A 26994-nucleotide genomic window follows, 5' to 3' on the forward strand; every position below is an offset into this window, starting at 1 on the left:
TGAAGCAAAGTGCTTCTTTAGCATGTGATGACAGATAAAAGATGAAAGCTGAGCAGTTGTTGGACTCATTCTTCATAATATGATATAAATAAGCTTAAGTGCTGCTAATGGCTTTTTTTTTTTTTTTTTAAGGGAAAGGGTGTAGGTGACCTGTACACGACTCTAAGCTGTGGATTGTGGCCGGGTGGCAGTGTCCCCGAGGCTCTGGGGTTGAAGGCACCGCTCTGCCCCCTCCTTCCCCCCGGCCCTTCCCACGCTCTGCGGTAGCCCCCCTCGCATTCCTGCTCCCGTACCCACCATGTTAGGCAGCAGCAATTGCCAGAGGCTCAGCCTTAGACTTACTTAAGCCTTCATATACTTAATATTGAAAGTCCCATGCATCCCTATGCTTCCCATTACTTACTACCAGTCCATTGATGGCAGTCTCCCCCATTGTTTATTTGCTGTCTTTTTATGGGTTGCACTTATCATGCTAGTCCCTTTCAGCTTTTGCATATGTGACATCAGTTCTGCTTCCAACTTTTATTTTATACCGTCTTTTAGATCAGCGCTGATCTTTGCACAGAACAGTACAATTTTTTAACATAATTACCTTGTACATATGTATTTAATGTATCCATTATTAGCTCAGGTGTATTTCTTTGTTAATGTTCTTCTTGCAACCAATTTTCTTTGGGTTTTACTTTCTTTGGGGACTCATATTATTTCCTTAGCAAATTTATTCACATCTTCACATATTACAACATTGAGTCTGTTCCTGCTGGAGTTTGCCTATATTTTGCACAAATCTTTTTTGCATTTTCATGTGAGATAAATTTTTCAGAAGTATGTAAAGATAACTGGAAGTCATGTATTTTTGATTATGAAAATGCCAACAAATTAAAAGTGTATTTATCCTCATAACTAACCTAAAAGATGAAGTTTAAGTACTCTAAAGCCCAGTATACTTTCTCATGAAAAATAGCTTACTATCTTATAATCAAAGTCATATAGTAAAAACAAGAACATTTGCTTTTTTGAAGTATGGGCAAGAAAATCAAAGCAGAACAAAAGAAATTTTTGCTAGATGTATACCAAAAGAACCAGAACGGAGTGGGGGGGAATCAATATTTGTATTTTTTTGGTTTTCCTTAGAATGGAATATTCTTTACATCATCGTGTGCCTCCAAGCTGTATGGAAAAAGTGTTACAATCAATGTAATTGGCTTTTGTCATGCTTAATGATTTTTGTGATTTATAAATGTGTTTGTTAAGACTTCAATAAGAGATATTACCAAATATTTTTAAATGGCTTTCATTCCATGTAAAAAAAAAAAGGGAGAGGAATATGCACATCATTTACGATCCCTCTTTCTAGTGTGTTAAGTATTTTTTTTTTTTTCCTTAACATGTAGCTTATTCTATAAATGGCAGTATAGATAGCTATCTGTCTTTTCACTTGGAATCAAAGAGGAACTCACTGCAGAAATCTGCCAGTGCTGGATGAAGTTGTACGGAAATACACATCCCAGCTGGCTGGCCTAGGGTTCTTGTGAAGAATTGGCTCATATAATCAGCTCCCTTTTCTCTGCAAACCATGTAACTTTGAGACAAGAAAGACCTGCCTGCCAGAATTAGGTTTATTGATAAAAATTAAATCGCCAAAGTTGCATGATTTCCTGGTGGTATTACAGCTCTAATCACCTGCTTTTTGCAGTAGCAGAGATCTGTCCCCACTGAGTGTAGTAGTGGGAGCTTTGCGAATAGCCCCACGCTTCCAGTGCACACCTGACACACGGCATTTTCTGAACTGAGAAACTTGGTACGTCGGAGCACCCAAGTGATGCTCTTTCCAGGTGGCTGCTCATCAGTGCAGTGCAGTGTCAACTAGCCACGTAGCACTGAGACAATTAATAAATCTGGATAAATGAGGGAATTTACAAAATAATTAAAGGACCGTGGACATGACACATTTTCAGGCAAGAGGATATTTTGTATGATTACAGTTTGTGTAATCAAGGCTCTGTTGTGTATGAAAGTTAATGAGTGTAAATTGAGGAGAGAGGAAGCATATTGAGAACAGTGTTGTGCATAAGCTCCATAGGTATTACTGAGATGTTGATTTGCTTCAGACTGTATACATCTGGAACATACTACTATAGCTCTTCTCTAGTCAGAGAAGTCCAAAGCAAATTGTTCTAAGCTAAAAAAGAAAAATAAAAATCATATAACTAATTTGTATTTGAAAAAAACCACTGTTAAACTATTATTGGAATTATTCAAAAAATGAAATATAATGGCTATCTAAATTGGTTTTGGTACATCATAAATCATGCATTAAATACTCCATCAAGAAATAACCACAAATCCAGGTTACTGAAGCAAGCAATGTAAAAAATCAAGGTGTAGCAAGAAAATCCGGTGGCATTTTATCTTGAACTTGAAAATGTGCCCACTCTGTACTTCCAGATTCCCAGGTTGAACCGTGTAAAATGTCATTCCCCCATCCTTGTTATTTCCCTGGCTATAAACCTTGGGTTTCACACAGGAGTTACTTCAGTGATAGTAAGTGCTCACTTCCCTTCCAGAACCAAACCTGAGTCTTAAAATTGCTAATAATATGTATTGTGCCATTCACTACAAGTTTGAGGAGAGGTAGATGACATGTGAAAGAATTAAGCCAACAGTTTGTGGTGAGGCTGTCACAGATTTCTTTCCAGGGAATCCAATTGGTTACTACTTAGCAACATGGTTTAGAGATCTTTAAGATACTATGTGATGGAATAAACTTAATACGAAAGGAAAAAAAAAAAAAATTTAAGAATCAGTATGATTCTGGCAGTGTACGAGGGAGATGGAGGGAAGGTAGTTCAAGCTATTGATGCCAATATGATCTATTGTATTAAACTTAAATATAACATTGAGAGGTGCTGTACCTCTCCAGCGTAACTGTACTACTGAGTACCATAAAAACAACTCATTACATGATGAAAAAAAAAAAACCCTCTTTTCCTTTAATTTAAATTTAGATTCATAGTTATGAATGGTATCCATGCAGGTTAATCTAATTTTTTTTAACATAAAGTATGTAATAAAGCTGCTTCATTTTCTGGTACAATTCCCCACCTACAGGCAACATAATACTTTATTCAAAAGTAGTCCAGCAGTCCTACTCTCACAGAGAGATCTGTGCTGACTAAATACTATAAAGAACCAATATATTCACAGGGTAAATTAGGTAGCCCTTTCTCTCCTGCTTACTGGATTTAATTCTTGTTTCATTGAAGGACTAAATGCATTGCAGTGATATCCTAAAGCTTTATTTAAATCTGTCTTCCTCCGTGATGCCTTTATGATACTTTCAAGATGTAGAAATGGGATGTAGTCATTGCGTATGCATGTTTTAAAACAACTTGTGCAGATGGACTCAAGTTTGACAGGTTAAACATTTTAATAGATTTTAAATAGTATATATATCTGAGAAACAGTGCTAAAAACTTAAATACCTGTCAGAATAACTCATACGGCAGAAATTTAGGTCTCTGAGTTTCCCTGTATGTGTGAGCTTGGAAAACTGTTCCTGTTTCTCTGCTTATCTGTTTTATCTTCTTCCATAAGTAGATTTTAGACAGGAGTGTCCCACTGAAAGAAGCAGCCCTGTATTTGGCCATATATTTCAGTACTTCTGTTCTGCTTAAAGACTTGGAAAATAGAAAACACTGTATTTTCCAAATGGCTGTACAACAGATACGTCATTTCAGCTGGCACCTGTTCCTCTGTTATTCTGTGTTGCAGAGACGTTGTAATTCCAGGTAGCGACAGGCACTGTCCACTGAAATAGCAAGTCATGACACTGTGTTACGTTTTCTAAAGCACTTAAACCAGTTTATTACATGCTATTGTCATATTTTCTTTGTCCATCTCTTTTTGTTGTTTGAAGGAGACTATTAGCCTTTCAGTGATGCAAAAAATAAATGATCTGTTGTTCATGTGATATCTTGACCCATATTTTAAATTTTTTTTTATTTTTTTTTCATAGGTCCTCCCATGCCATCCTCCTCATCTAGTCCATCAGTTACTGAACATTTACACTCCCCTCCTCCATCACCCAATCTCCATGACAACCAGAGGTGGTTATTAAGTAATAATGCCAGCCAGCCAGTTCAGGATTCTGATACAGATGAGGACTATACTGCCAGCTCTTATCTAGTACAGACCGGTACTGTTTCAGTGTCTGTCCCAGGTCATGGTAAGAAGAGGACACTTTGTCCATAGTTTGAATACCCTTCTATTTTTCATCCTCTTACAAAATTGCCTAATAAAAATTAAAATATCAAAATGACTTTGTATTTTAAACTGATTTTCCTTTAAATGTTGCAAATAATGTTTCTACTTTACTGTAGGATAAGCAGGAGTAGAAAGTAACTTCTAGTATATAAAAGCTCATTTAAGTTACTTTAAAATGTAATATTCATATGAAGCAATAGCCATTAATGATTTGTTATGTAATGTAATTTGTAGCAAGTGACTAGCCTTTAGTTGTACTTTTTAAAGGGTAGGCTGAAGTTGGTTAGATGGTCATGATGTTTAGCTTCAGAATAATCTGAAAAGTTACCTTTTACTACCTCATCAAGTTCAGCAGGTTCCAGCTGTTCCTTTAATTTCCCTGGGGCAGGAGAATGGGATTTGTGCATTACTGGGTAGGGTACTCTTGATGGAGGAAAGAGATCTAGAGGAAGAGAGCTGTGTGGTGAGAGCAACGGTGGCTCCTGAGATGTATGTTTCCATGTTTCTCATCCTCCCAACCAGTGCGAGTAACTAGCAGGAGTGACATGTAGTTGAAACACCAGTGCCCACTTATACATCATGCCATAAGAAATCACATTTTTACTTTTTTTTTAAACATTAGAAAATAATAGCCACACCATTCCATTTTTGTTGCATGATTGAATAGATTTTCTTGAGGTAGGCAGACTGGAAAAATAATTTGTGAATTCACAGCCCTTCCCCAGTAGATCAGCAAAGCTTGGAACAAGCCTCTTCATTTTCTAGGAACTGTTTCTGTCTTTTGATTGTAAAGAACTCTCCTACAGATGAACCACTAGAGGGGGTTTGGAGAAATATTTTCGTACAGATTGCACATCAGTTGGTTGGATGGAATTATTTTGCAGAGCAAAAATACGAGCTTTGAGCTTCTCTTCCTAGCTTTGAGTGCAACTTTGGTGTTGCGTCTAAAAGGCCAATCTGCTAAGAGGAGTTGTGTATTTGAATTTGACAACCTTTTTACCTTTTTTTTTTTTTTTACCATGTTAGGGGCTTGGATTAAGATCTTTAAAATTAACAATGATAACTTTATTTTGGCATGTTCAACTTGCTCAATATTTAATCTGTGAAGAACTCCAAAAAAAATGGTAATACACTGTCAGAATCTGGGTATGTTACAAAGATGTCTCCTTTCCTTTATGTCTAGGAATATGAAATCTGTTAGAAAATGTATGCATTATCCAAAAGGTAGCCTGGTTTAGTTCAATAAGTCAATACATTTAGATTACTGTATCTACCAGTCCTTCCTCTACAAATGAAAAATGCAAAAGCAAGAGAAAGCTGCTGAAATTTTTGAATAGTTGGAATGAATGCCTTACACCTCCTAGCCTCTTAGGAAGCTAATAAGTGTTCATCATTCCTATAGGTTTTAGCATTTTGCTGCTTCTGAAATTTTCAACAGTTGCTTGCCAGTCTGAGTTTGCCAAACTTGAGGAATGTTCCTTAACCCCTTTCACCCCAGACTAGCCAAAATAATTCCAGCTGGTCCCATGGCAAGTCAAGTCTTGGCCTTTTAGCAGGACAAAATAAGGGGGTTTCTGATGACAAGCAGGACAGAAGTTAACACGGTGGTGTAAGTTGAGAGAGTTGTTCTTGGTAAGACTTTTGCTAAGCAGAAGGGAAACCCAGCATACTCTTTAAGTGCATGTCCATTTTCTCCTCCCCTCTCTCTTCCCGCTGTGCTCCCCTGTCTCGTCTATCTGCAGATGTCTGAGATTTGCCCCTTCAGTGTATATGTGCAATAGAAGTGCTTGCAGTTTCTGCTTCCCGCTGTCAAAGAATTAAATCAATGATACATATACACTCATAATCCAGTAGTGCTGGCGGTCGTATAATACAGTTAATGATCTTTCTCCCTCTCCACAAGATTAGACTTGTTTTTCGAAGTGCTTCAACTTGTTAACCACGGATACTGTATTTGTGATTGTCATAATTTAAGTGGGGTTTGCTTTTTTGCTGGACAAGGAGAAGACCATAGGTGTTCTGGTAGCGGGCTTCCATCCCTGCAGCCAGCTGCAGGACCACGGTTTGCATTACTTGAAGAAAGGATGCTTTCATCCAGCATGTATATGAATATTGCTTCGAATATCTACTTGATTTGTTCATGGTTTGTTTCTCATATTTTATACTGTTGGCCTATTGATGGGAAAAAGTATGTTCTTTGTAAAACAAGAAAGAGCAGAATTTAACAGTTAAGCTAATAATTTCTGAGTTAGCTACAACTTTCTTCTATGCGATGATTTGCATTGTTGTGTAGCCTTTTTACCAGTATGTGGATCTCTCCAAATCTACCCTAGAAAGTAAATATCATTTAATCGTGGCCTTTGGTACAGTCTTATTTGAATATTGTAATTTCTTTAGCTAAAATGGTAAGTAATACAGCTTCTGTAGCACTTTCACAGAAGGAAGGTGTTGGTTTTTTTTTTCACCAGTTGTCTTAATTCATCCAGATGCAAAAGAAGCTTTCCATGCTACCTAATGTTAATGGGTGCAAAATAACTCCAGTGCCACATTCTGGATGACTTTGTCCAATGTTTATATTGGCAATTTATAATTGGTTTATATTTGGGTGGGGGACCACTTTTGAAGCATTTAGGATGAAAAAGGTACTGCCTGAAAATAATTGTATTATTTAACTGTTTTCAGTTATATTGACTTTATGTGAATAGCAAGTTAAATTTCCCTCTCTTTAGTCTATGCAAACGTCTGTTTGTTTTCCTTTAGTCTGAGTTCATTTGATCAATGTAGTTTATTTGATCCACTCCCTCAAAATTTAAAGGATCTGATTATGTATTTAGAATTATATTAATCTAAGCCTTTGGGTTTGATTAGTTTGTTTTGTTGACCAATGGGAATTAGCTTTCATTTGAGGAATTAGCTGAAAGAGGAATAAGTATTACTAAAACCAATTATCAAATGCTTGCCACATGAGAAGAAAAGGTCTTCATGGAGGTATTGCTACTAGCTTTAAAAATTCAGATCAAGTGAGGACTGTTGTGGACAGTTTGCTAGGAATCATTTAATTTCTCTAAAAGCAGAGTGTTAATACGTTGTAAAATTCAGGAGATAAATTTTTGAACCATCAGCCATAACAGTGTTCCTTTACATAGCACCTCCAAATTATTCTACTTGTTGTTCCTCTTCTCCGTGGTGCAGCTCAGTATACTGACTCTGTTCCAGCAGTCAGCCTATTTATCTACTGATTTCAGAACAATTTACTAGTTTTATTGTTTTTAGAAAGAAGTGTGAACTGGTTTATAAGAAACAGGGGCATCTGAATATGTCTGCAGGGAAGAGGAACAGTTGTTTAAGCAAGAGGGAGAGTGAACTAGGAGCTGAGAGGAGAGGATTCTTGAATGTGGCCAAGGTGGAGAGGGTTTCTTTATGTAATAAAGTCTGCTTATAAACAATAGAAGTCATGTAAAGTCTGTATTTAAGCTTCCTGATAAGCTTCTTAATCTTTTACCACCAAAAATTATAGATTAGTCAGAATTTGGAGGGGAATTTATTGAAATTAGTAGTAGCTTATCTTTCAACACAGACATGTATTATAATGAGAAATACAGTGCTAAATTCTTAGATTAAGCAGAGACTATGAAGAAAAGGTATAGTTAAATGTTAACACTTTTTAGCATGACAGTGGAGATGAAGAGTCTGAATTAGAAATTCCGATTTGAGGATATTTACTCCCTGAATTGCAAACAACATGGCAGAACCATCAAATGCAAAATAAAGATATATTTCACAGCAGCATTTATGCAGTGTATTTGAACATTGAAGTTGTACGAGGTTCTCATGTTTCTTAATAACAGTTTGTGATGATAGTTCATCTGTTGGGAAGATCTGAAAAAACATTCAGTATAATGTAAAATGTTTTTCAGTTGTCCTTGACCAAGGATCTGCCAGGTGATGCGCAATAACAAAATTTTGTTCCAGCCACATGCGAGTTGCATATTGATGGGCTTTTCAGTTCAAAATGGCTAAGCTTTCCTATAAAGAGAAAAAATTCGGAAATCTAGAGCACAATTCTGAATTTTAATTTGTGAAAGAGAAAAAATAATCTATCTGGTTGATAACATACAAGAACTCTTCATATTCAGAGGTCTCATTGTAGGACATCTCACTCTACAGACACAAATGTTCTTGTGGCATAATTCTCCTATAAAGATAATTTGAGGACTTTAGTTCATGATGACTCATTAGAATTTGATGGGAGAGGTTATACAAAAGTATCTGTCATACAGAAGTGATTACTATTTTATCATACCACAATGTCAAGAAGCCAAAGTCAGAACCTTCTGCTTTTGTCCAAGCACCTGAGAGAATAGAGGCCAAATGCTCAAGAGTGGCAACAGTAATGACCAGATGCAATACACGTGCAAAGCATAAGTGTGAATTTTATTAGGGCTTTTTTTGTTACAAGTCAGACTTTCCCTCCAACCCTCATGTTTTATTCTGCCTGGATATCTGAGTGAATGTATAACCACCATAACTAAGCAATCTGCCACTTCCTTTTCTCCCCACTTCTGCCTTTTCCCACCAGAAGCATGAAATTGAAGTGTGAGTGGAAGTACACACAGGGATTTGTGTTAAAAGTTAGTGGAAGAGGCAAGTGACTTTAAGGTATCTTTTGCTCCTTTGCAGCTCTTGCACTTGCTCCTGTGAGAGCAGGAAGAGGACAGTGTGATTTTCCTCCTTCATACCCTACTGGCTTGTGAGAAGGTTGGAAATAACCTGTGAATATTGAGAAGACCCACAGCAAATTAGGTCGGCTCTAGCCAACATCTTGGAAGTACCTCATGTAACTTTCTGGCAGTCCTGCTTCAGTGCCTACAAAACACTTCCCGGGCCTTATTCCATCCCTGCTTTGCCATAGTTACTCCACTATGTTTTCCTCAGGGAAACTGCATGTGTTACTGAACTAAAACTTAGCAGCCAGGCTGTCACCTGCCATGTGATCAACAGCGGTTTAGTTCTGATTATTGGGGAACAAAAGGACTGGGGTAAGAAGTGCTAGTGGAGAAAGAAATGCAAACATGATGGTGTGAGGTTGAATGCTTAAAAGCTGTTGGGGCTTTTTCTGGTGAAGTGTAAATTTGCTTTTTTTCTCTCTATCATTCTGAGAACTGGAAATCCATCTGAATTCCCTGGAAACTCTGTGGGTATCCACACGCCCTGTTTTCATTGTCATCTTACACATTGTCTAATAAGATTTTTTTTATCTCTCATCTCATAATTCATGATAAATTAGTTTTGTCACTGTTGTATCAGTACATACAATTTGTCTTCAGGTCTGACACTGGTCCTAAGATGTGTTGCTTGAAAAATGAATTCAGACCTGTTTGGTTTGAAATAGCCTGTGATAATAAATGAAGAATAATAGATCAAACTGGGAGGAGTTGTGTTGAAGAACATCATGGGGATATGCTGTAATCTTGGTTTTATTTAACATCGTCATTAGTTATGTGGATGAAGGAGTAAAAATGGCACTAATGTAATTTCCTAATGATACTAAATAGTGAGAGTTCTGAGTGCCAACTGGGGACAAAATGTTAATAGAAAAGGACAAGGAAAGATCATTAATTGTATGGCCAGAACCTAATAAAGTGAAATTAGAACTGAAAAAAGTAAGCTGGTCTGAGATGCAGAATATTCAGGAAAAATCTGAGGAGAAACACTGGTAGATAATTTTAATCAGACATAAATCTGCAACATGGTCTGACTAACAAGTAGAGTTTGAGCTGGGTATACAAATACATCAGCAAAGAGGGAATGATAGACATAGCATCAATGGAATATAAGTTTTGAATTTGGGCCTCTTGCTTTTTCAAGGTTCCTGTCAAATTCTCTTATTTATTCTAGAATTACTGCTATTTATTCTACTGTTCAGATACATTTGGATGAAAAGATTTAGAAGGTTAGAGTTTTTAATATATGGGAATAGGTAAGAGAATAAAACTTTGACTCAGTACATAGCCTAAGCACTAATTAAGTGCTGACAAGGGGAAACCAATAGCCCAAGATGGAATAGAGCATGTTGTACATCATGTAGAGATGCAATTAAAAGTAACAGGATGAAAATAAGGAAAGGAAAGATCAGGCTTGTTATCAGGAAAAGCTATCTAACAGTGAACTGTATTGAAATATCTAAGTCTATCCTAAGGGAAGTGACAGAACCTCTGTCACTTTGTAACATGAAATTAAAATAAATAAAAATGTCAGTCATACTGCTGAGAACAAACCTACGTTCGCTTAGGAGAAGGTGGACTGAGGTATAACCTCCTGGTGCTTTTCCAGTAATAGCTGTGTGCATTTCAAATTAGGTATACGTGAGTTTGTAGTTTATAACAGAGATTATCATATTAAGCTATGGTAAGTGTGTTTCATTAGCAGCATGCACGTTGCAATGCATTGTCTGTTGAAATGTAACAGAAAGCTAGAATTTGTCCCATAGCCCAGACTTGACTCTGAAATTGTCCACACCTTCCACAATAAATCATTTGCAAAACAGATACTTTCCCTTCCCACTTGCTGGACCATTTTATATCCTGCAAAATTACAAAATAAGGTTGCCTGTTCTCAGTGAAAACTGCCAATGTCTTCTGAGCTGGAACTATTTCGTGAGCAAAAATGTTTGATGCCCATAGATTCAAAATGCCCGTGATGCTGAATAGAGGTATTTGACAAGCTTTCTGTAAATACGGAGTAAGTTCGTGCTATCAAAATACATGCTGACTTTTTTCTGAGGCTGAAGACTGTTACATTTCAACCACTGTGTAGCAGTGCTTGCAGGCTTCCTCCGTAGCTACAGAAGCACTTAATCTCTTACGGTCAAAAATCAGACAGTGCGGGATGGCCAATACCCTTTAGGTACAGATCGACAAATTTATCTGTTCCATGTGCTTGGGGCAAATACAGTTGCTTTAGAAACTAAAAAATTGTGCCTTGAACGCTAGCCAGTTTATTTTTGATCCCTTTTTGATATTTGATTTCAATTTCATGAATCCGTCTTTTTATCCTCTTTCTTTGGTTTTTAAGCCAAACTTCTGTCAACATTGTTCCTTTAATGTACAAAAATGTACATTTGTTCAGTTTAATTAAGCATTCAGCCTGTTTGCCAAGAGCAAATTACAGTTCCCCAATCTCACCCTCACCCCTCCAAAATCAAATTTTGCAAAGTGGTGGGCAATTAGTTCTCATATCTGATTGTTGTAAGGCATGTTTTTCTCATAAAGATTTTTGTAGTTTTCGATCTCTGTTACTTAATAGAAGAGCCAAGACCAATTATTTCTCCTCAGATTGTGGCCTTTGTAGCCTTCAAAGAACAGTCTCCCCCACACCTCCTGTATCATTAGCTGCAAAATATCTTTCCAAAGATGATTTCGGCCTCTTCACAAATCAAAGGATTCAGAGTGACAAATTATCCATCTTATACTCGAATGCATGCCAGATGGGACAACCTGCCAACTGTGTATCGTACTGCAGATATGATCTGATGTAGAGACATTTCTTCCCCTCTCCCTTCCCCATCAAAAATCATATTACAAAAAATCTTGCAAGTTAAGAAAATCTGTGAAGATAAATTGATTCTGAAATACAGTGAAATATAAAAGCAGAATATAGTTTTATCGAAGGAAGAAAGCTGCATCCAAATGTCAGATCGTTTAAAATGAACAAACGTACCTGGCAGTATAGATGAACATGAGAGTCAAAAATGCATCCCTTCCCTGCTTGCCAGTGCTTGCACACACATTGTTTCCTTTGACTAGCTTGATTACAGAACAGACATTCCTAATTGCAAGATAAGGAGCTTGAATTTAAATTCTGTTGCAGTTTGTTAACAGAAGAACCCTGAAGTCACGATCAGGAACAAGGATGTACTGCTCTTGTGGGAAAAAGTAGGCTCTACCAAATTTATGGTAGAAGTTGTTTTATGATTCAGAAGGTAAAAGGAGACGGATCAGTCACATAGAGAGTTTATTTTCGTTATAAATTACAAAGCTTAGGACTTTACTCAGTTGCTGCTTAAGCTGACTTCCAGAGGTACAAACGGTGTGCAAGTGCATAGCAAGTAACTTGTGGGAGGTCAGGATCAGGCACAAGTGTCTCGCACCATCACATTAAACTCTGTTATTTATGATTTTTCATTATTTTATTTCAGGGAAAGGTCTAGTATTTTTAACTCTGTACCACAATACAAAATCTTTTTTTTAAAAGCCTTGTTTAGAAAGAGAGCACTGAAGATCTTACACATGCTCCCATTTGTTCATCACACAAGAGCTTCACAAGCCCTTCTTATCAGCTCTAACACTCACTGAGCCTTGATAGCTTTAGGAATACAAAAGTTCTTCCAGAAACATAGAATGAGTTGAAGGTTGTGAAGTTTTGATAAAATCTTCATTTATTTATTTATTTATTTATTTATTTATTTATTTATTTAATTTTATTTATTTAAATCTTCTGGTTTCTTAGTCTTTAGGCTGCTCTCATTGGGGGTTGTTTTTCTTTAAAAAAAAAAAAAAAAGTCATGTTTTTTCCCCAGCTGTGAAAGCTTGGTCAGTCATTTAATTTTTTGTTTGTTTTAGCTGAATTCAAATTAGTTATGTAGTCATGCTCATTGTAAGGAGCTGGTGCTTTGGAAAGCACCAAATGTCTACTAGCTTGGTACGAAATGTATAAATTTAGTAAGGATAACATGCACTGTCCTGTCCTACTGATTGTGGAAAAGTTTCTTCCTTCAGCTGGGACTGAGTCTTTAGTTACAGTTGAAGAAAAAGAGCTGTGCAAATACATAAAATACTTAAATTATTCCTTAATTCTGCTGAATGCTGATGATTGCTAGGGCCTGATTCTGCACTTCTGAGGAAAGCCAGGTTGCTGTTGGATTAAATGGAAGTGGCCCGTGGGGGTTAACACAGGAGTCAAGTCATTGTAATGCAACTGCAAGCATGTTTTATTCTATAGTGTTGAAAAAGTCATTGTAGCAAAAAAAAAAAAAAAAAAAAAGGAGCATTTGATAAAAAAAAAAATGATTTGTCTCCTCATTGGCTTTGGCTTCCACTTGAACTCTGTTCTGGCTAGCTGTAAGTTGGAGAGCAATGTTTTAGTGCTTTAAACATGCTGCTCGCTGGAAGTAAACAGGACTCTCGCAAATTCTGCTGGCAGATGTTTGTTGCAGTCTTTCATAGGAGAAATACTGAGGATTTTGCGCTTGAGTCACTAAGCAAAATATAAATAGATGCGCATTGGATGATTGTGAAAACAGCTTATCTCAGAGTTGCTTTGGAAAGTAAAAGGCTAAACAGTTGCCACCTTGAATTTAACATCACTTACCTTTTTAAATATTATCAATGATTTTAAAAACTTAAGGACTACACTGAAAGCATAATTTCTCTGCTCTTATACCTCATACACAAAAGGTTTCTCCATTTAGTATCTTTCTGTGTCTGGACATAGCATTGACATGAATTTCTTTTGTCACTAACCCATTAGGAGTACACAGGAGTAGTAACCCTACTTTTTAAGGATACAGAGATCTGACTAGAAGGCACATCAGCCTTCCTCTCTCATGCAAGGCCAAGGATTCCTATTGTCAGATGCAGTGGGCATGAAAGCAGCAATTTTACAGCACAAAAACTCCAATAACATTTACTGCGGTTGGCTGAGATTGCAATGCACACAGGCACTGCTCAGTCTTGGTTGCTTAAGCACCAGCTTCCCTTGGCTTTTTGCCAGCCTGCGTGCTCTAAAGAGACAAGTCCTTTAAGGGGAAGGAGTTTTCCTTGTAACTTGTTGTGGGGTAAACAGACCATTCAGGCATAGTTTATTGCATTACATACTTGACTATGCATACTGGAATGTAGCAAAGTAATTGGTAGAATTATTTTAATCGTTAGAATTCATAGGTATGAGATGCATTCTCTGAGCCAGGAGGTAAAAAAAAATGTAAGGATGTTTCTGTCTGCTAAGCTGCTGATCATTTATTACAAAGGACTAAAAACATTCTCTCCATGGGAATGCTCTATGTTTACACTAGTATCCCTGCTACGGTTACAGAAAACTGAATTAATTTGCCTCTTTATTGCTATTCTTCTCTTGAAGATAAATCCCATAACAGTTAGCAGCAAGTTACAGTGTAAAAGAACAGTTCTGTGTGTGTAACAGGATACTTTGTTGTCATAAAAAAACCCTCAGTTTGGAAATACTGTAAGTGCAGAGGACTTGGAAATTGAAAGGAAGTCAGTTACTGTAAATTCTGCCATCGGTCCCACTCATCTTTGCATTGATACGTACTCTGTTTTGCAGCAATCAGCAGTAACCTTATCCCATCATTGCCATAACCTGGAGACTCCACATGAAATATTCTCTTAAATATTATTTTATGTGCATTTCTTAAAGCTTTAATTTAACGCTGCGGTACCTGTTTGAAACAACATGTAACAGAATTTGTTTGTACAAAAACATATGATAGCTGAATATACAGAAGGCTGACTTGGCTATCACTGAGTGTGAAATATCAGCTGCTGCGGTTTGAATCTTTTAGTTCATTCAGAAAGCTTCAAAGAAGGGTAAAGCGTTCCCTTGATTTTGTTGCTCATGGTTGGTGTAAGGGGACTTGTTGTTCTGTTCATTAAATCCAAAGACCGCAAGGTTTTTTTGTCGCATGCTCCGTTCTTTCTCCTCAGTGGTGTCCAACAGTGTGTTCAGGAAAGGTTTAAAATACTGTGTGTGGTCTCTAGGTTGCTTTCTGGTAACTTGTCCTCTGTTGAGCGGTGAAAAGGCAAGGACAGGGGTGACCTTGCACCCTTCTTTCTGTGTACACCAGCATCAAAAATGCTTCAGAAAGCAAGTGAAGCACTTCTAATGAATTGCGCTCTTGATTCTTTGAATCTGCACAGCAGCTCCATAAGGTTTTTACAGCTGGACTCTTGCTGTAATTGCTACCGGGATGAGATGCGCAACATGGGGTTTTGGAGCTAAGTACTTACATTGTTTTACTGGCCAAAAGTATATAGCATAGTGGGAGCAACAGACTTCATGAAATTCACACTTGTATATCTTCATGTTCTTCACCCGTTTCCGACACGCTGCTGATTTGCCAGCAGGCACTCTAGATGGGGGTGATAAAAATGGAAAAGCCGACCGATACAGTTTCTTAAAGCAGCAGTGTACTAGTAAAGAAGTTGCTTGTGATTATGAACGTGTGGTAAGTGTCCAAAGATCTATTTTTCATTAATTAACTTAGAAGTTATTTTTACTGGTACTGAAAAATTAGAAAGAAGCACTTCACCATTTTAATCGTCTTGACATCAGAATATAAAAGTAATGCTTAGATAAAAAGTATCCACCGATAGCATAATTGGTCCCTTGTAAGCTTCAATTTCCAAGTCCTTTAGATCTTATGTGTCTCCAGGTATGCATCATTTTTGGCATATTTACCTGGCTAATTCAAAGATAATACTTCTTTCTCAAGTCTTTATGATGCATTTTTCAAGAGATACAATATAAAGTTGTTACTTATGCGCTGTAATGTATAGTTCTTAAAATTCACTGCAGTATTTTATTTCAGATGCCCTTCCTGATCTATTCCCTCAAAGCCCTTAATCAGTGGCTTGTAATATGGAATATTTTTCTGTTTGTTTACAGTTTTGTGTTAATAACTCAAAATAATTGGCATCAGAATGCTCCGCAGCATCACGTATGGATCTCTTCCTCACTCAAGTTGGATTATTTCTTATTTTAAACTAGTCTCCCATTTGAAAGTCTTTATTGTCTCCCCTCATTGCAGTGAATTCTGGCTACTGTGTGCCTAAGCCAGCAAGCCCGAAGGCAGAGAGGGAGGATGGGTTAGATATTTTTAAAACTCCTTTCTAGCTTCCAAAAAGCCCTCTAGAATAAACTGCTTTGCAAGCCTTCTGGGACAGGAGGCCCTGAGGGACATTCCTGGGCGGGGCGGAGGAATCAGCCGGTGTACTGACATTGTTTTGAGCCTGAAAGGGAAATTCCTCTTTCCCCCATTACAGTTATTTATACTGTTAGCTAGACATTAGAATGGCTAGTGTTATAGAGAAAGACCAGCAGAATAATAGCCAAGTGAAACATTACAGCCTGCCCCGGTTTGTCCAGTTGCTTTATCATTAGCAATACTCAGATAGATCAACATTTCTGTTAAATAAATTTATCTGGAAGTTCTTTTGATTCAGTCTTGAACTTTGCATGCGGCTTTGCTTCATTACCGTATAATAACTTTTTATGATCATGGCCACAACAGACCAGATTTTTTTTCCCCTTTGTGTGTGGAAAATTCCTTAAGAGAGTTAAAATGCAAGCTAGTAAAGAATAAAATGCTTCAACTTAAGCATTTTAACCACACATCTCTAGAAGTAAGTACCCGGTAGTATTAGTTCCATGCTAGGGAACTTGGGGAAACTTCCATATCCTTCATGCATGCTTTAGCGACGTTGATGTTCTTGTATGCTGTTCTGCCCCAGATTTAATCTGTTCTGTCATATCTTAAAGGAGCAGACAGTGACTATGAATTTTGCACCTGGAATTTTATACTAGCAGGTATTTATGTATGTATTTTGGAGTGATGGATAGGATGCTGCTTCCACTAAAAGTTCAAGAAATTTGAAGGCAGAAAGAAAATCAAGAGAATGATTAAAAGATTTTTACCTTTTTTTTTTGTGTATGGTTAGTGGCATAGAATTTTTCTCTGACATTGATCAGAAATAATAACGTGAATACTAAATAGTCTATAATCAGTGCACTAACCTTTCATCTTGGTGATGATGGTTAGTGACTCTCAGTTTACACAGGTGCAAATAAAGGCTTAAATCCTGGCAGAATTAAGTTGTAGTTACCATATGCTTATGTTTCTGGTTCCTGTTACCGTACTTCCATGATTACAACAGAACTTAAAACATATTTAAAGTAATGTGAAAAGTATATTCCTGTGGTTACAAAGACTGGAACAATTCAGTGGCATCTGCAGAAGGCCTTTGGGAAAAGCTCTTAAAAGTTATGAAGTACGGGCACCTCAGGATTCAGTGCTCTTTTGCTGCCTCATCAGTGCTGATCTAGTTCTGTCTGGTTCCTTTGGAGATGTTGAGTAGCAAGGGAAAAAAATAGCAGGAGGTCCAGTATTTCTACCACGCAAAAACATGCTCTCTGCTGACATAAGTATCAGGCAGCTTCTTTGCCATGATTTCTGCCTCCAAGAGCAAAGCTCTGCTGCTGCTTTGTGGGCTAATAATCCTAAAATGGTGTGCTGTTTCCACTACACTATCTGAATCTCTGGAGGCAAAGAAGTTGCTCCTTGCCATATCTGTCTGTTAATAGTGACTCTGAGATACGAGCAAAGCCAAGTGGTGATGCATCAAAGCCTCTAATTTGGAATCCACAGAAGGCACTAGTAAATTAGATCCCCTGTTCTTGGTGTATTCATTGTTTACCATCGTATGAATGATGGTTTCCATTGCTACATTACTGCTGTGGAGTGTCAGCAGGCATCATAAGCACAGTTCCCCCATGTGGAAAAGTAAATTAATGAATATGGAGACCGCTCATACGCCACCCCGTTTCAATTTCTGATGTTGTCAAATGTTAAGATCTCTTACAGAGAGGCAGGCATGAATCCCCTATTCCATTAGGAGAGTATGCAACCGATTCGGGGACAGTTTTTTCTGATACCATCCCTTAAAAATAGGCAGGGAGAGGTTCTTTCCGGGCTCTTTCTGAGCCTAACTGCTGGTAGCCACCTTGAGGGAAAGCAGGGAAGGGGTAAGTGTAGATGAGAAAGTAGAGATCATCCTGGACTCATCTGCCCTTACCTCCATCCCTGATGACTCATCTTTTTAATGCTCCTTAAGCAGTCAAAAGTTGTGAGGAATGCTGTATAGTCAAATGTACGACACAATAGATGCAAGCAGGCACGAGCCTTTTGCTCCCTGAAGTGATCTGTATGCATGGACGTGATTTTTTTTTTTTTTGCCTTTTCCTTCCCATTCTTTGGAGAGTTGGTTGGTTTGGTTTTTTTTTCTCTTGTTCCATCTTAGTTTTAATCCTTCTTATCCTTTAAGTGTGCTCTTTTAATTTCCTCCTTTCCCTCTTTTTCCCTTTCTCCTTTGAAGGCTTCTTTTTCTTATTGATTAAGTCATTTAACCTTTATTAGACCGTACCATGCCACTCCATCCCACTTCCTACTTTCTCTTTTATCCTTTTATTTCTTTTCTAATGGACTCTTTTCATATCATTCTCTCCTTGTTCAGGCTTCCTACCTCCCCTTCCTCATTCCCTTTGTTGTTCTCTCCATGGGACAGGTATATCTCATGAAAAGGTGCTTTGTTCAGAATGTATCTGCCTTGGGGCAGCTATTTAATGAAAAAATCAGCTTTCCATCCCATGCTCCTATCCCTCTGAAGCCCTACGCAATAAATGCCAATTACAGTTTTACATAATTAAAATAACCATGTCGTATTTCTTTTTTAATATTAGTGTCTTCACATTAAAGGAATAGAATGCTATGCAGTGTGTAAGTTTTGTGAAACAAAAAATAAAAATTATGCTTCTAATCCATATTACAGCCATCATTATCCAGAATTTTCTTTAACCCTTCTTTTCTGTTCTGAGAATATTCCAGCCATCTGTAGAAGGGTCAGCAAAAAACACAAACATGAACGCTTATAAGAAGTCTCGTTCCTTCATAATTGGGGATGAAAACTAACATCCTGCCTGCTTCTGATCCCTCTTATGCTCTTGCGGCAGGAAAGCTCTTAGAAAGGATGAAAATTGATCAAAAAAACCCAGCAGACTTTTCTCTTGATGGCTGCTGTGGTTATTGGGGGAATTTGCAGTTGCAGAGAGGACAATGGGAGATAAAGATACAGAAAAGTATCCGTCTCAGGTGGTTTTAACAGTGCAGGATAATCTTAACCTTTTGGGTGCTGGGCTACTTGTCCTGCCCTAGGGAACTGACGTGTTCCTGGATACCTTAATATCCTTATAAGAGGATTAAAAGCAGAAATGAAGGAGATGTTGGTATCAGTAATGGCGCTAATTTCCAGAAATGTGACCACTTTTGCTATAGAGAGTAGCCGATTTTAGACTTCTCAGTGAGATGCTCCCACTTAACCTGAAATGCTACAGTCTTTAATGTGAGTTTGATATCAAGTGGCTCTTTATGCTCACTGTGCAAAAGTTAACATCTGGATTTATGCTTTTCCCCAACCATTTTCTCCATCTCTTTTATTTCCACTTTATACAGTTCTGTATTCCTGCTCGTAATGCACAGCATTGTGCAAACAGCTACATTTTAAGTAGCTAAAGCTAACGATTGGTATAGAAATTAATATGTCTTAGAAATAAGGATCTTACTTTTTCTCCCCCAGAATTTTGTTAATGTTATTAGATGGTATTTTAAAAGTCAGATTTTCAGCAGACAAAAGTCAGGTTTGGAACAGCAGATTTCTCTGCAGAGATTAATGACATAAAGGAATTATTGAAAGCAGTATTAGGAACTGTGTTCTCTGTAGCGTTTCATCCTCAAGTAGTCCCATTAGATAAAGTATTTTTGTTCAAGAGGTGACAGGCAGTCAGCAAGTAGGACTTCAACAGCATTGCTGTATATAAAAGATGCTTTTTGCATAAGTGGAAGGATCATAATATTAGAGTGGCATCAGGATATGACTGCAATGGCAGCGACACATCTGTGCATACATGTGAGATGAATGATTAATTGGTGGACAATGGATAAAAAGAGTTTAGATGTGCTGGGAAAAACAGTCAGCATTTTATCTAGCGCATGGAAGCTATTACAAAAAATTACTGTGTGTAGACACACGCTGCTGCCTTGGTGACTCCCACGTTGCATGCAAGTGAGATCACACCTGAGAGCCCTTCTGGAGTGAAAAAGCTATGTATCTCCTCAGAGAAAGCTCAGTAGTTAATTTTGCCCAGCAACTAAATCAATAGTTGTGCTCCCAGCACACTAAGTAGTCACCCAGCAGTGTCTGAGTGGGCCTGACGTGCCTTCTCATCGGCTCTGGGGCGCACAGTGCCCTCAGCCACATACCCTCCGAGCACGAGTATGGCAGTCCTGCAAAGCAGCTCTTTGGTTGTGCTGGTGGTTTCCAAAGGGCTTGAGTGGTCAGAGGGAATTAGCTGGCATCGTAACGCAGAGCAGATGAATGTCTGTGGCATAGATAACTGATCCCAGGATCTCTTCCGATGATCTAGTAGTGTGGTTGGGACCAGTCTACTTTAAAGGAAAGAAAATATAGGCAGTATAGTTGTGAGCGTGGACAGAAGAAAAAAGAATTGCTCTTTGAAGCGAATTGCAAAAAGAGGATAGCTGCTGCTTATATGTCCTAGGGCAGAAGTTCCTCTTGGGTGCCTTCATCCTTCCTTCGTCAGTCTTTCTTCTCCATTTTTTCTTTTTTAAACATCCTTCACCATTCTTCCTTCAGTGTTTGTTAATTCTATTGTATGCTAGTAGAAACATCTTTGACATGTCTGAGTGGTTGTCTCTACACATTTGCCATTGTGCTTTGTTTTTTTCCTTTCCCAGATGTTCGTATTTTTAAGGGACTTCTTCATTGCCTAGAGCCTATTATTTCTCAAAAAACAAACAAACAAAAAAAAAAAAGGTGGGGGGAATATTTAAGTTGCTTTTCTTAAAGCACAAGGAAAATAACTTACAATTTTTTTTCATCTCCTGTCATATTTTAGAAACTTGTGAGAATTTTTCTTGTATGTTATCAGTTTATCAGTCTAGGAATTTCTCAGTCGTATTTCTCAACCATATGTTCAGTATGTCATTATTACATGTATGGTGCAATAAGATACTGTGTAACAGAACAATGCGAATTACCCAGGGTATATTAAGATTTACAATCAATCACATAAAGAAATGAAAACAGAGAAAAAAACCAGTGGGTTTCATATGTAGTATTATAATCCTTCAAATCTGTATACCCCTTTAATTTTTTTAATTACAGATATTTTCTTTTGTTGTTTTCTTACTCGGTATGTGGAAAGGAGACACACTGTCTCTGTAGAAGAAACTACCTTGTAAAAGAAACACCTTACAAGGAAGTAATTTCCATTCATTAATACAACACTCTGAACTGATTAATGAGACCAATATAATTTTGTATTTCAGAAGTAATAGCTTGAATTATTTTTTTCCAAATTATTCATATTTTATTGGCTGTTTATTTTCTATTACATTACTTCTCAGATTTATGGAAAGTACTTGTAATTATCATATCCTTCATTTGATGCAATGAATATATTTTACTGGACAGCTTTGTACATTCAGTGTTACATTTTTTGTTTTCCAGCTAAAGACCAATTTCCTCATGACGCTTATGCACATAGTTGGTTATTGAAGTTTTGGTTTTGTTCTTAGTGTTTTGAGGTCTTTTTCCAAGCTGCTGTGAATTTTGCAGTTACGTGTTAGGCATGTGCAATGCAGGACTGAGTCTATGATTTTACAAGTTATGAGTCTAAAACAAGCTTCCATTAGCTACTCTTGTAGTTCTGGAAATTGCGACTTACCGTTGCACCATATATCTGCAATTGAATTTTAAACAATAACTTCTAGGTCAATACCCAGTAGTTGTAAGTGCAGAAGCAAAATGTCTGTGGAAAGTTTTCCAAACTGTTGATTGAAATTTCTATAGTACCTCTGTCCTGCTAAGAGAAAGAGCAGGGAAAGAATACTTTTCTGCCTGGGGCTTTTGTGCTTACATGCCATAGAGATAGGAGATGTATCCAAATTTAAGTTTGTCATTTATAGCCAGCTCTTCGGTTTTTGTCTGAACCCAATGATTTTATAACACAATTGCAGGACTCATTTTCCTCTTGCAAGTAATAAACGTGCCACAACCTTAAAAGACAAAGTGTGAGACGTAGCTGTAATTGCTCAGTTTTGGTGCCAAGAGTAAGTGGTTTGAAGAATGATTAGCACCCTTATCCCTAGGGAGATGTAAATTATCACAGGCAGCACCAGACACAGCAACTTCTCACTTGAGTTCTAGAAAACAGCAAGGACATGTCACAAGTATAATAGATATTAATAAAGTAATATTAAAATGTACTTCTTCTGACACGTATTTAATGTAATTTTGTATGCATATGCACAAATACCTAGAGTATAGTGCAAAGTATTAATATTCCAAGAGCTGTAACAGTGCTGCAAATATCAAAGACAACACAAATTATTCTTTTATTCTGTAAGAGTAGGTGCTTTTCTTAGAGCTGCATGGTCCTCAATGTGTTCCTATGTAAGGGCAAAAAAAAAAATTGTGAGTCAAGAGGGACCTTCTTACTGTCATAACAGTGAGACTGAACCTAGTAGCTTTCCTGAATACGCTTTCTTGAGGTTTGCTTTTCAAATAAGTTTTTATTTGCTCAGTAATGATTTTTCTGTGTGTGTGTTTCCCTGTCTCCACCAAAAAAGATAAGTAAATACAGTAGAAGAATGGCGGATGTGGTTAAGCTCAGTCCTTAATGAAAAGGCCTTAAGCAACTAATTGATAGACACTGAGGATACTTTCTGTAAGTGGGGAGAAACCCGTCCGCATAGAAACTAGCCCACCATTCCCTCTTGTTCTGCATGCACAAATCAAAAGCAGACTCAAGATGCATCTCTCTGTTCAGTGAAAATTGTTTCTGATCTAGAAGAGAGACACACCCACTGGGGTTGGCTTTTATGGCATGTATACCAGTAACCAGAATTCCTCTGGTTTTATCAGGAAGAGGAAACTATTAAAAAGCTCACTGAGACCAGTGGTATTAGCAAAGGACCTGGCCATTAAACACCTGAGCACTGACTCTAGAGGGAGTAAATCCAGCATCTTTGCCTACGTTCAGCAAAGATCTGTAGCAAGTACAAATGCAACTTGAAATATCTGGAGAGTTAATCATGTAGGGGCGGTCACACATCCCATTGTACACAAACCTGATGAGTTGACCAGCTGGGACTATGAAAACTGACACGAGATTAGATGTACATGTAACTGTTACAGAAAAGCACACTGGCATGAGCAGCAGCGCATCAGTCATCAAATTTCTTTCTTGGGATTTGCTAGAGAAGAGCTACCATCATCTCTCACTTCAGTATATGAGTCACGTACTTTGATGGCCCAGCAAACGATTTTCATCTGTATTCTCATAGCATGAGGAATATTCAGTAGTGTCCCCATGGCCTACATTTGGGTGAGGATTGAATATAAACAGTCATAAAGCAGGAATCATGCCTCTGGCAGATGTGATGCTTTTCTGCAACTTCATGTTTTGGAGACGTGATAAACAATAATCAACTGGCATTTACTTAAAGAAGCTACAAGGGGCCTACTGGAAAGAAACAATGAAGAAGATTTATGTCAGGTTTCTGAGCTTGAATGAAGCACGGGGCCCAGGGGCGTTGCAAGTGCCTTCCTTCTATATACTTTCCTACCAGTCTGACCGATGCCCCTGGTTATTGTCAGAGCTAGTCAAAACCGGGACATGCTCATCCGTGTAGTTGTCTGTTGGCCAAGGGTAGACTTTTTGCGTGCCAGCAACCACAGCCAGCTGGGTTCCAGAACAAGTATATCCGTCATCTTTCATGGGATGAGGGTTTAAGTTTCTTCTTGTTTCTAGATTTCCAGCATATTGAGGTCTGGCTGGTAGCTGGGTAGGTATTTTCAAGATAAATTATTCCTTGTCTTTTCGAGAAGTCCTGTACAGTTGGAAAAGGTTCCGAATATAAATCACTGAATGTGAAAATTCTTCAGATTTTCCAGTTGTCTTTAAAGAAGAGTATATAATACATGTAACATGCCACGAAGAAGTCCATACTTACCAAAATTCATTAGGCCTTCACCCAAACTTTACTGAGATCTATAAAATATTTTGGAATCTAGGCTGGAAGTTTGTGCTGTTATGGAAGAATATTGCGATGCAAGCATCTTCCTTTGTTACTGTTGCAGCAAACTCTAAAATAGCTCTTAGCCTCTTATAAGTATCTCATTGGTATTTAGAGGTCTGAAAAGTCTTTTTGAGGCTATCTACAAAGTCAGGTTTTACTTTTAAAGGTTCTAAAAAATTAAAAGAGCAATTTGATTCAATGATTATTATTAAATGGTAACAACTAAAAGAGGAAAACTTGGAACCAAAACATACCTATTTAAAAATAAGTATTCACACATACAGGGCTTTACACTGTTTTTATTGCCAGTTTAGGCTACACAATTAATCAGTGCTTCTGTTATCTTGATAATCTGTCTGTTTGCTGTTGTAAATAACTTACACTTGCTGGTGGAGTTGCTGACAGCTATTTAGACTTTCAGCTTTCAGAAATGCTACTAGTTGTCCGTGTTTGCGGCTTCTAAAAGCATTTGCTTCTGAGTAATTTTTGCAGCTAATTTTTTTGTACCTCAGAGTCTTCACTGTTTGTTTGTATTTGTTTTCTTTAGATGTGTATTTCCAAAGTGTGAATCTCTCTAATAAATTTAATTCACCTGAGACTATAAAGTGACCCAGTAGCTTTTGCTGAAAATGTTACCGTGTTTGTGACATTGGTTTATCTTTGTGGAAGACAGAACGTTCTCTTGTAACGCCGCGTGTAACCTGTGAAACCTCGCACCTTGGGGAAGGGTGTGCGTGTGAAATTTTCACTCTTACACCTGCGCGGAGCCAGGGAAATTGGGTGCAGGGAGTTCTGCAGGGAGCAGGCGGGATGGGTTGCATACACTTCCCCACCCACAGACGCTCTCTGTGGAAAAGTGATGGCAACTTGACATATATCAGAAAAAATCTGATATTCTGAATATCCCCTCCCATTCCCCACTTTGGCAGTGGTGTGGGGTCACCCCTCAGCACAACACAAAGCGTACCCTTCCTCCTCCTCTCCGCAAACATGTTGGTCCGTGTGCCTTCCATTGTAAATTCAGTCTGAGGGCGGAGGACCTTTACTCACCTCTGCCGTATCTGTTCAAGTTTCACCCATCTTTCATTTCAAGAGCAGCACAGAGCTGTTGGGCACGTAATTGATTCCTGCAGCCCCCTGCGCCTTGGCAGGTATCGTTAACCAGCTTCGGCAGCGAGACCGCTGGACGTACAAAGGTTCTCGCTTGCTTGTGATCACGCCATAAGGCACTGGCTGTGCCAGGAATAAAAAAAGAGATTTCCTGACTTAGTCTGCTGCGGTCTTACCACGAGACAGTTCTCCCTCCTGAAATGTTTGGTTTTAGCCCCTGGTAGTAGTTATAAAAGCGTGTTAAATATCAGACTTCTCAGCCTGAGACCATCTGTTTCCCTTGCAAGCACGTACCACCCCCACACGCAGGTTGCTTGTCAGCAGCATTGGGGTTACAGCAGAAGACAAAAAGAAAGGCATTTTCCCGTATGATAGTTTAACCAGAAGACAGACCAGGGAAACATGTTCAGGCAGAGGGGGCGTGATTATGCTAGAAGTAAAGGGGTGTTTCCCCGCGAGTAAAAGGCAGCAGGCTTGCAGGGGCTCCAGTGATTCGGATCTCCTCTGGCTCTATGTCTGTGTAAGATCTTGTCCCCCTTGACTGTGGCATAGCTTGCTTTGTAAATCAGCAGTGTTACGTGGTGAGGAAGCTGTCTTTGTAAGTGCTCTCTCAGCAGACCAAGAAACGCTTTTGCCAAATTTGCTACTGGTGAAATGACAGCTGTTGGGTTTAAAGGGAGTTTACACACTTTCTGCACATTAAATCATTTGAAACTCGAATTCTGTTTATGTAGAAATTAGATTAGGAGGTTTCAAATCAATCTTTTTTTAAGAATTAAATAATATGCAGAATTTGTAATTCTGCCAGAAGGACGTAGAATTGTAATGAATCATTTTATTTAGCCTTTGCTAACCCCAGAAGAAGCAGCAATGTCTCTTTTGCCGCTGCAGTGGCTGGAAGGCAGGAGCATTGTGGAATTCAACTCGCATTTGCTAACAGTATATGGGAGATTTCATCACTTTTCACTGCACCATGGTGGTGATTACTTGGTGCTTATTTGTGTATTTTTGCCATTGTTTCAAAACCATGTATTTTAGCTCTGTTCTTTTTGGGTCTTTATGTGTATACTATCTAGTTGGCTACTTAAATCAAAGGGTGTAGTTGTGAGCTGTGATTTCTCTCCCTTTTATCTGTTCTGTCAGTGTCTTAGAACTACAGCAGTGTTATGAAAAGGAAGAGCTTACTACGACATGAATCAGCCATGGTTTTTTAAGGAGCTTGATTCAGGCAAGAAGCTGTAAAGTTTAGCTAGAAATTGATGTGAAAGATCACCTGCTGGAAACAGCTTTGGAACAGCAACACAACTAGGACATAATGAAAATATGTTAGGAAAAGGCAAAGCCTACAGTCATTTATGAAAATATATATGGAATTCAAATGTAAGAGAGACTGATTTTCATAATTTGCTGTGTTTTGTAAATTTTAAAAAATATTTCTGGAATTTCCACCCTAACTTTTTGTTTATTATTGGACATAATTGTTTATTATCAGTAATTATAGTACAGTCTGTTTAAGCTGCTCAGCATACTGCTGTCCTTCACTGTATTTGCAGAATAAATAGTGAACACATACAGATGTCTAATTAAATCATTCTCCGTGTCCACTGATACCTCTGCAATTATCATAGATTTACTTCAAATGCTATGCTAGATATGGGAGAGTTTTG

General features: G+C 38.0%; 1 protein-coding gene across 7 annotated transcripts in view; it reads left to right on the forward strand.

The window, feature by feature from the left end:
- The window catches only part of TENM3 (teneurin transmembrane protein 3), a 320001-nt gene that overhangs the window by 143824 nt on the left and 149183 nt on the right, over window positions 1-26994 (forward strand). For 2 of the 7 annotated variants that reach the window (XM_075709610.1, XM_075709612.1), the window contains exon 3: window positions 4019-4228. The exons of the other annotated variants lie outside the window; for them this stretch is intronic. In XM_075709610.1, the coding sequence (XP_075565725.1) occupies window positions 4019-4228 (210 nt within the window). The remainder of the gene's footprint in view (window positions 1-4018; window positions 4229-26994) is intronic. 7 annotated transcript variants of the gene reach the window in all.

The sequence above is a fragment of the Pelecanus crispus genome, chromosome 4 (genome assembly GCF_030463565.1).
Source record: "Pelecanus crispus isolate bPelCri1 chromosome 4, bPelCri1.pri, whole genome shotgun sequence".
In the NCBI taxonomy this organism is placed as follows: domain Eukaryota; kingdom Metazoa; phylum Chordata; class Aves; order Pelecaniformes; family Pelecanidae; genus Pelecanus; species Pelecanus crispus.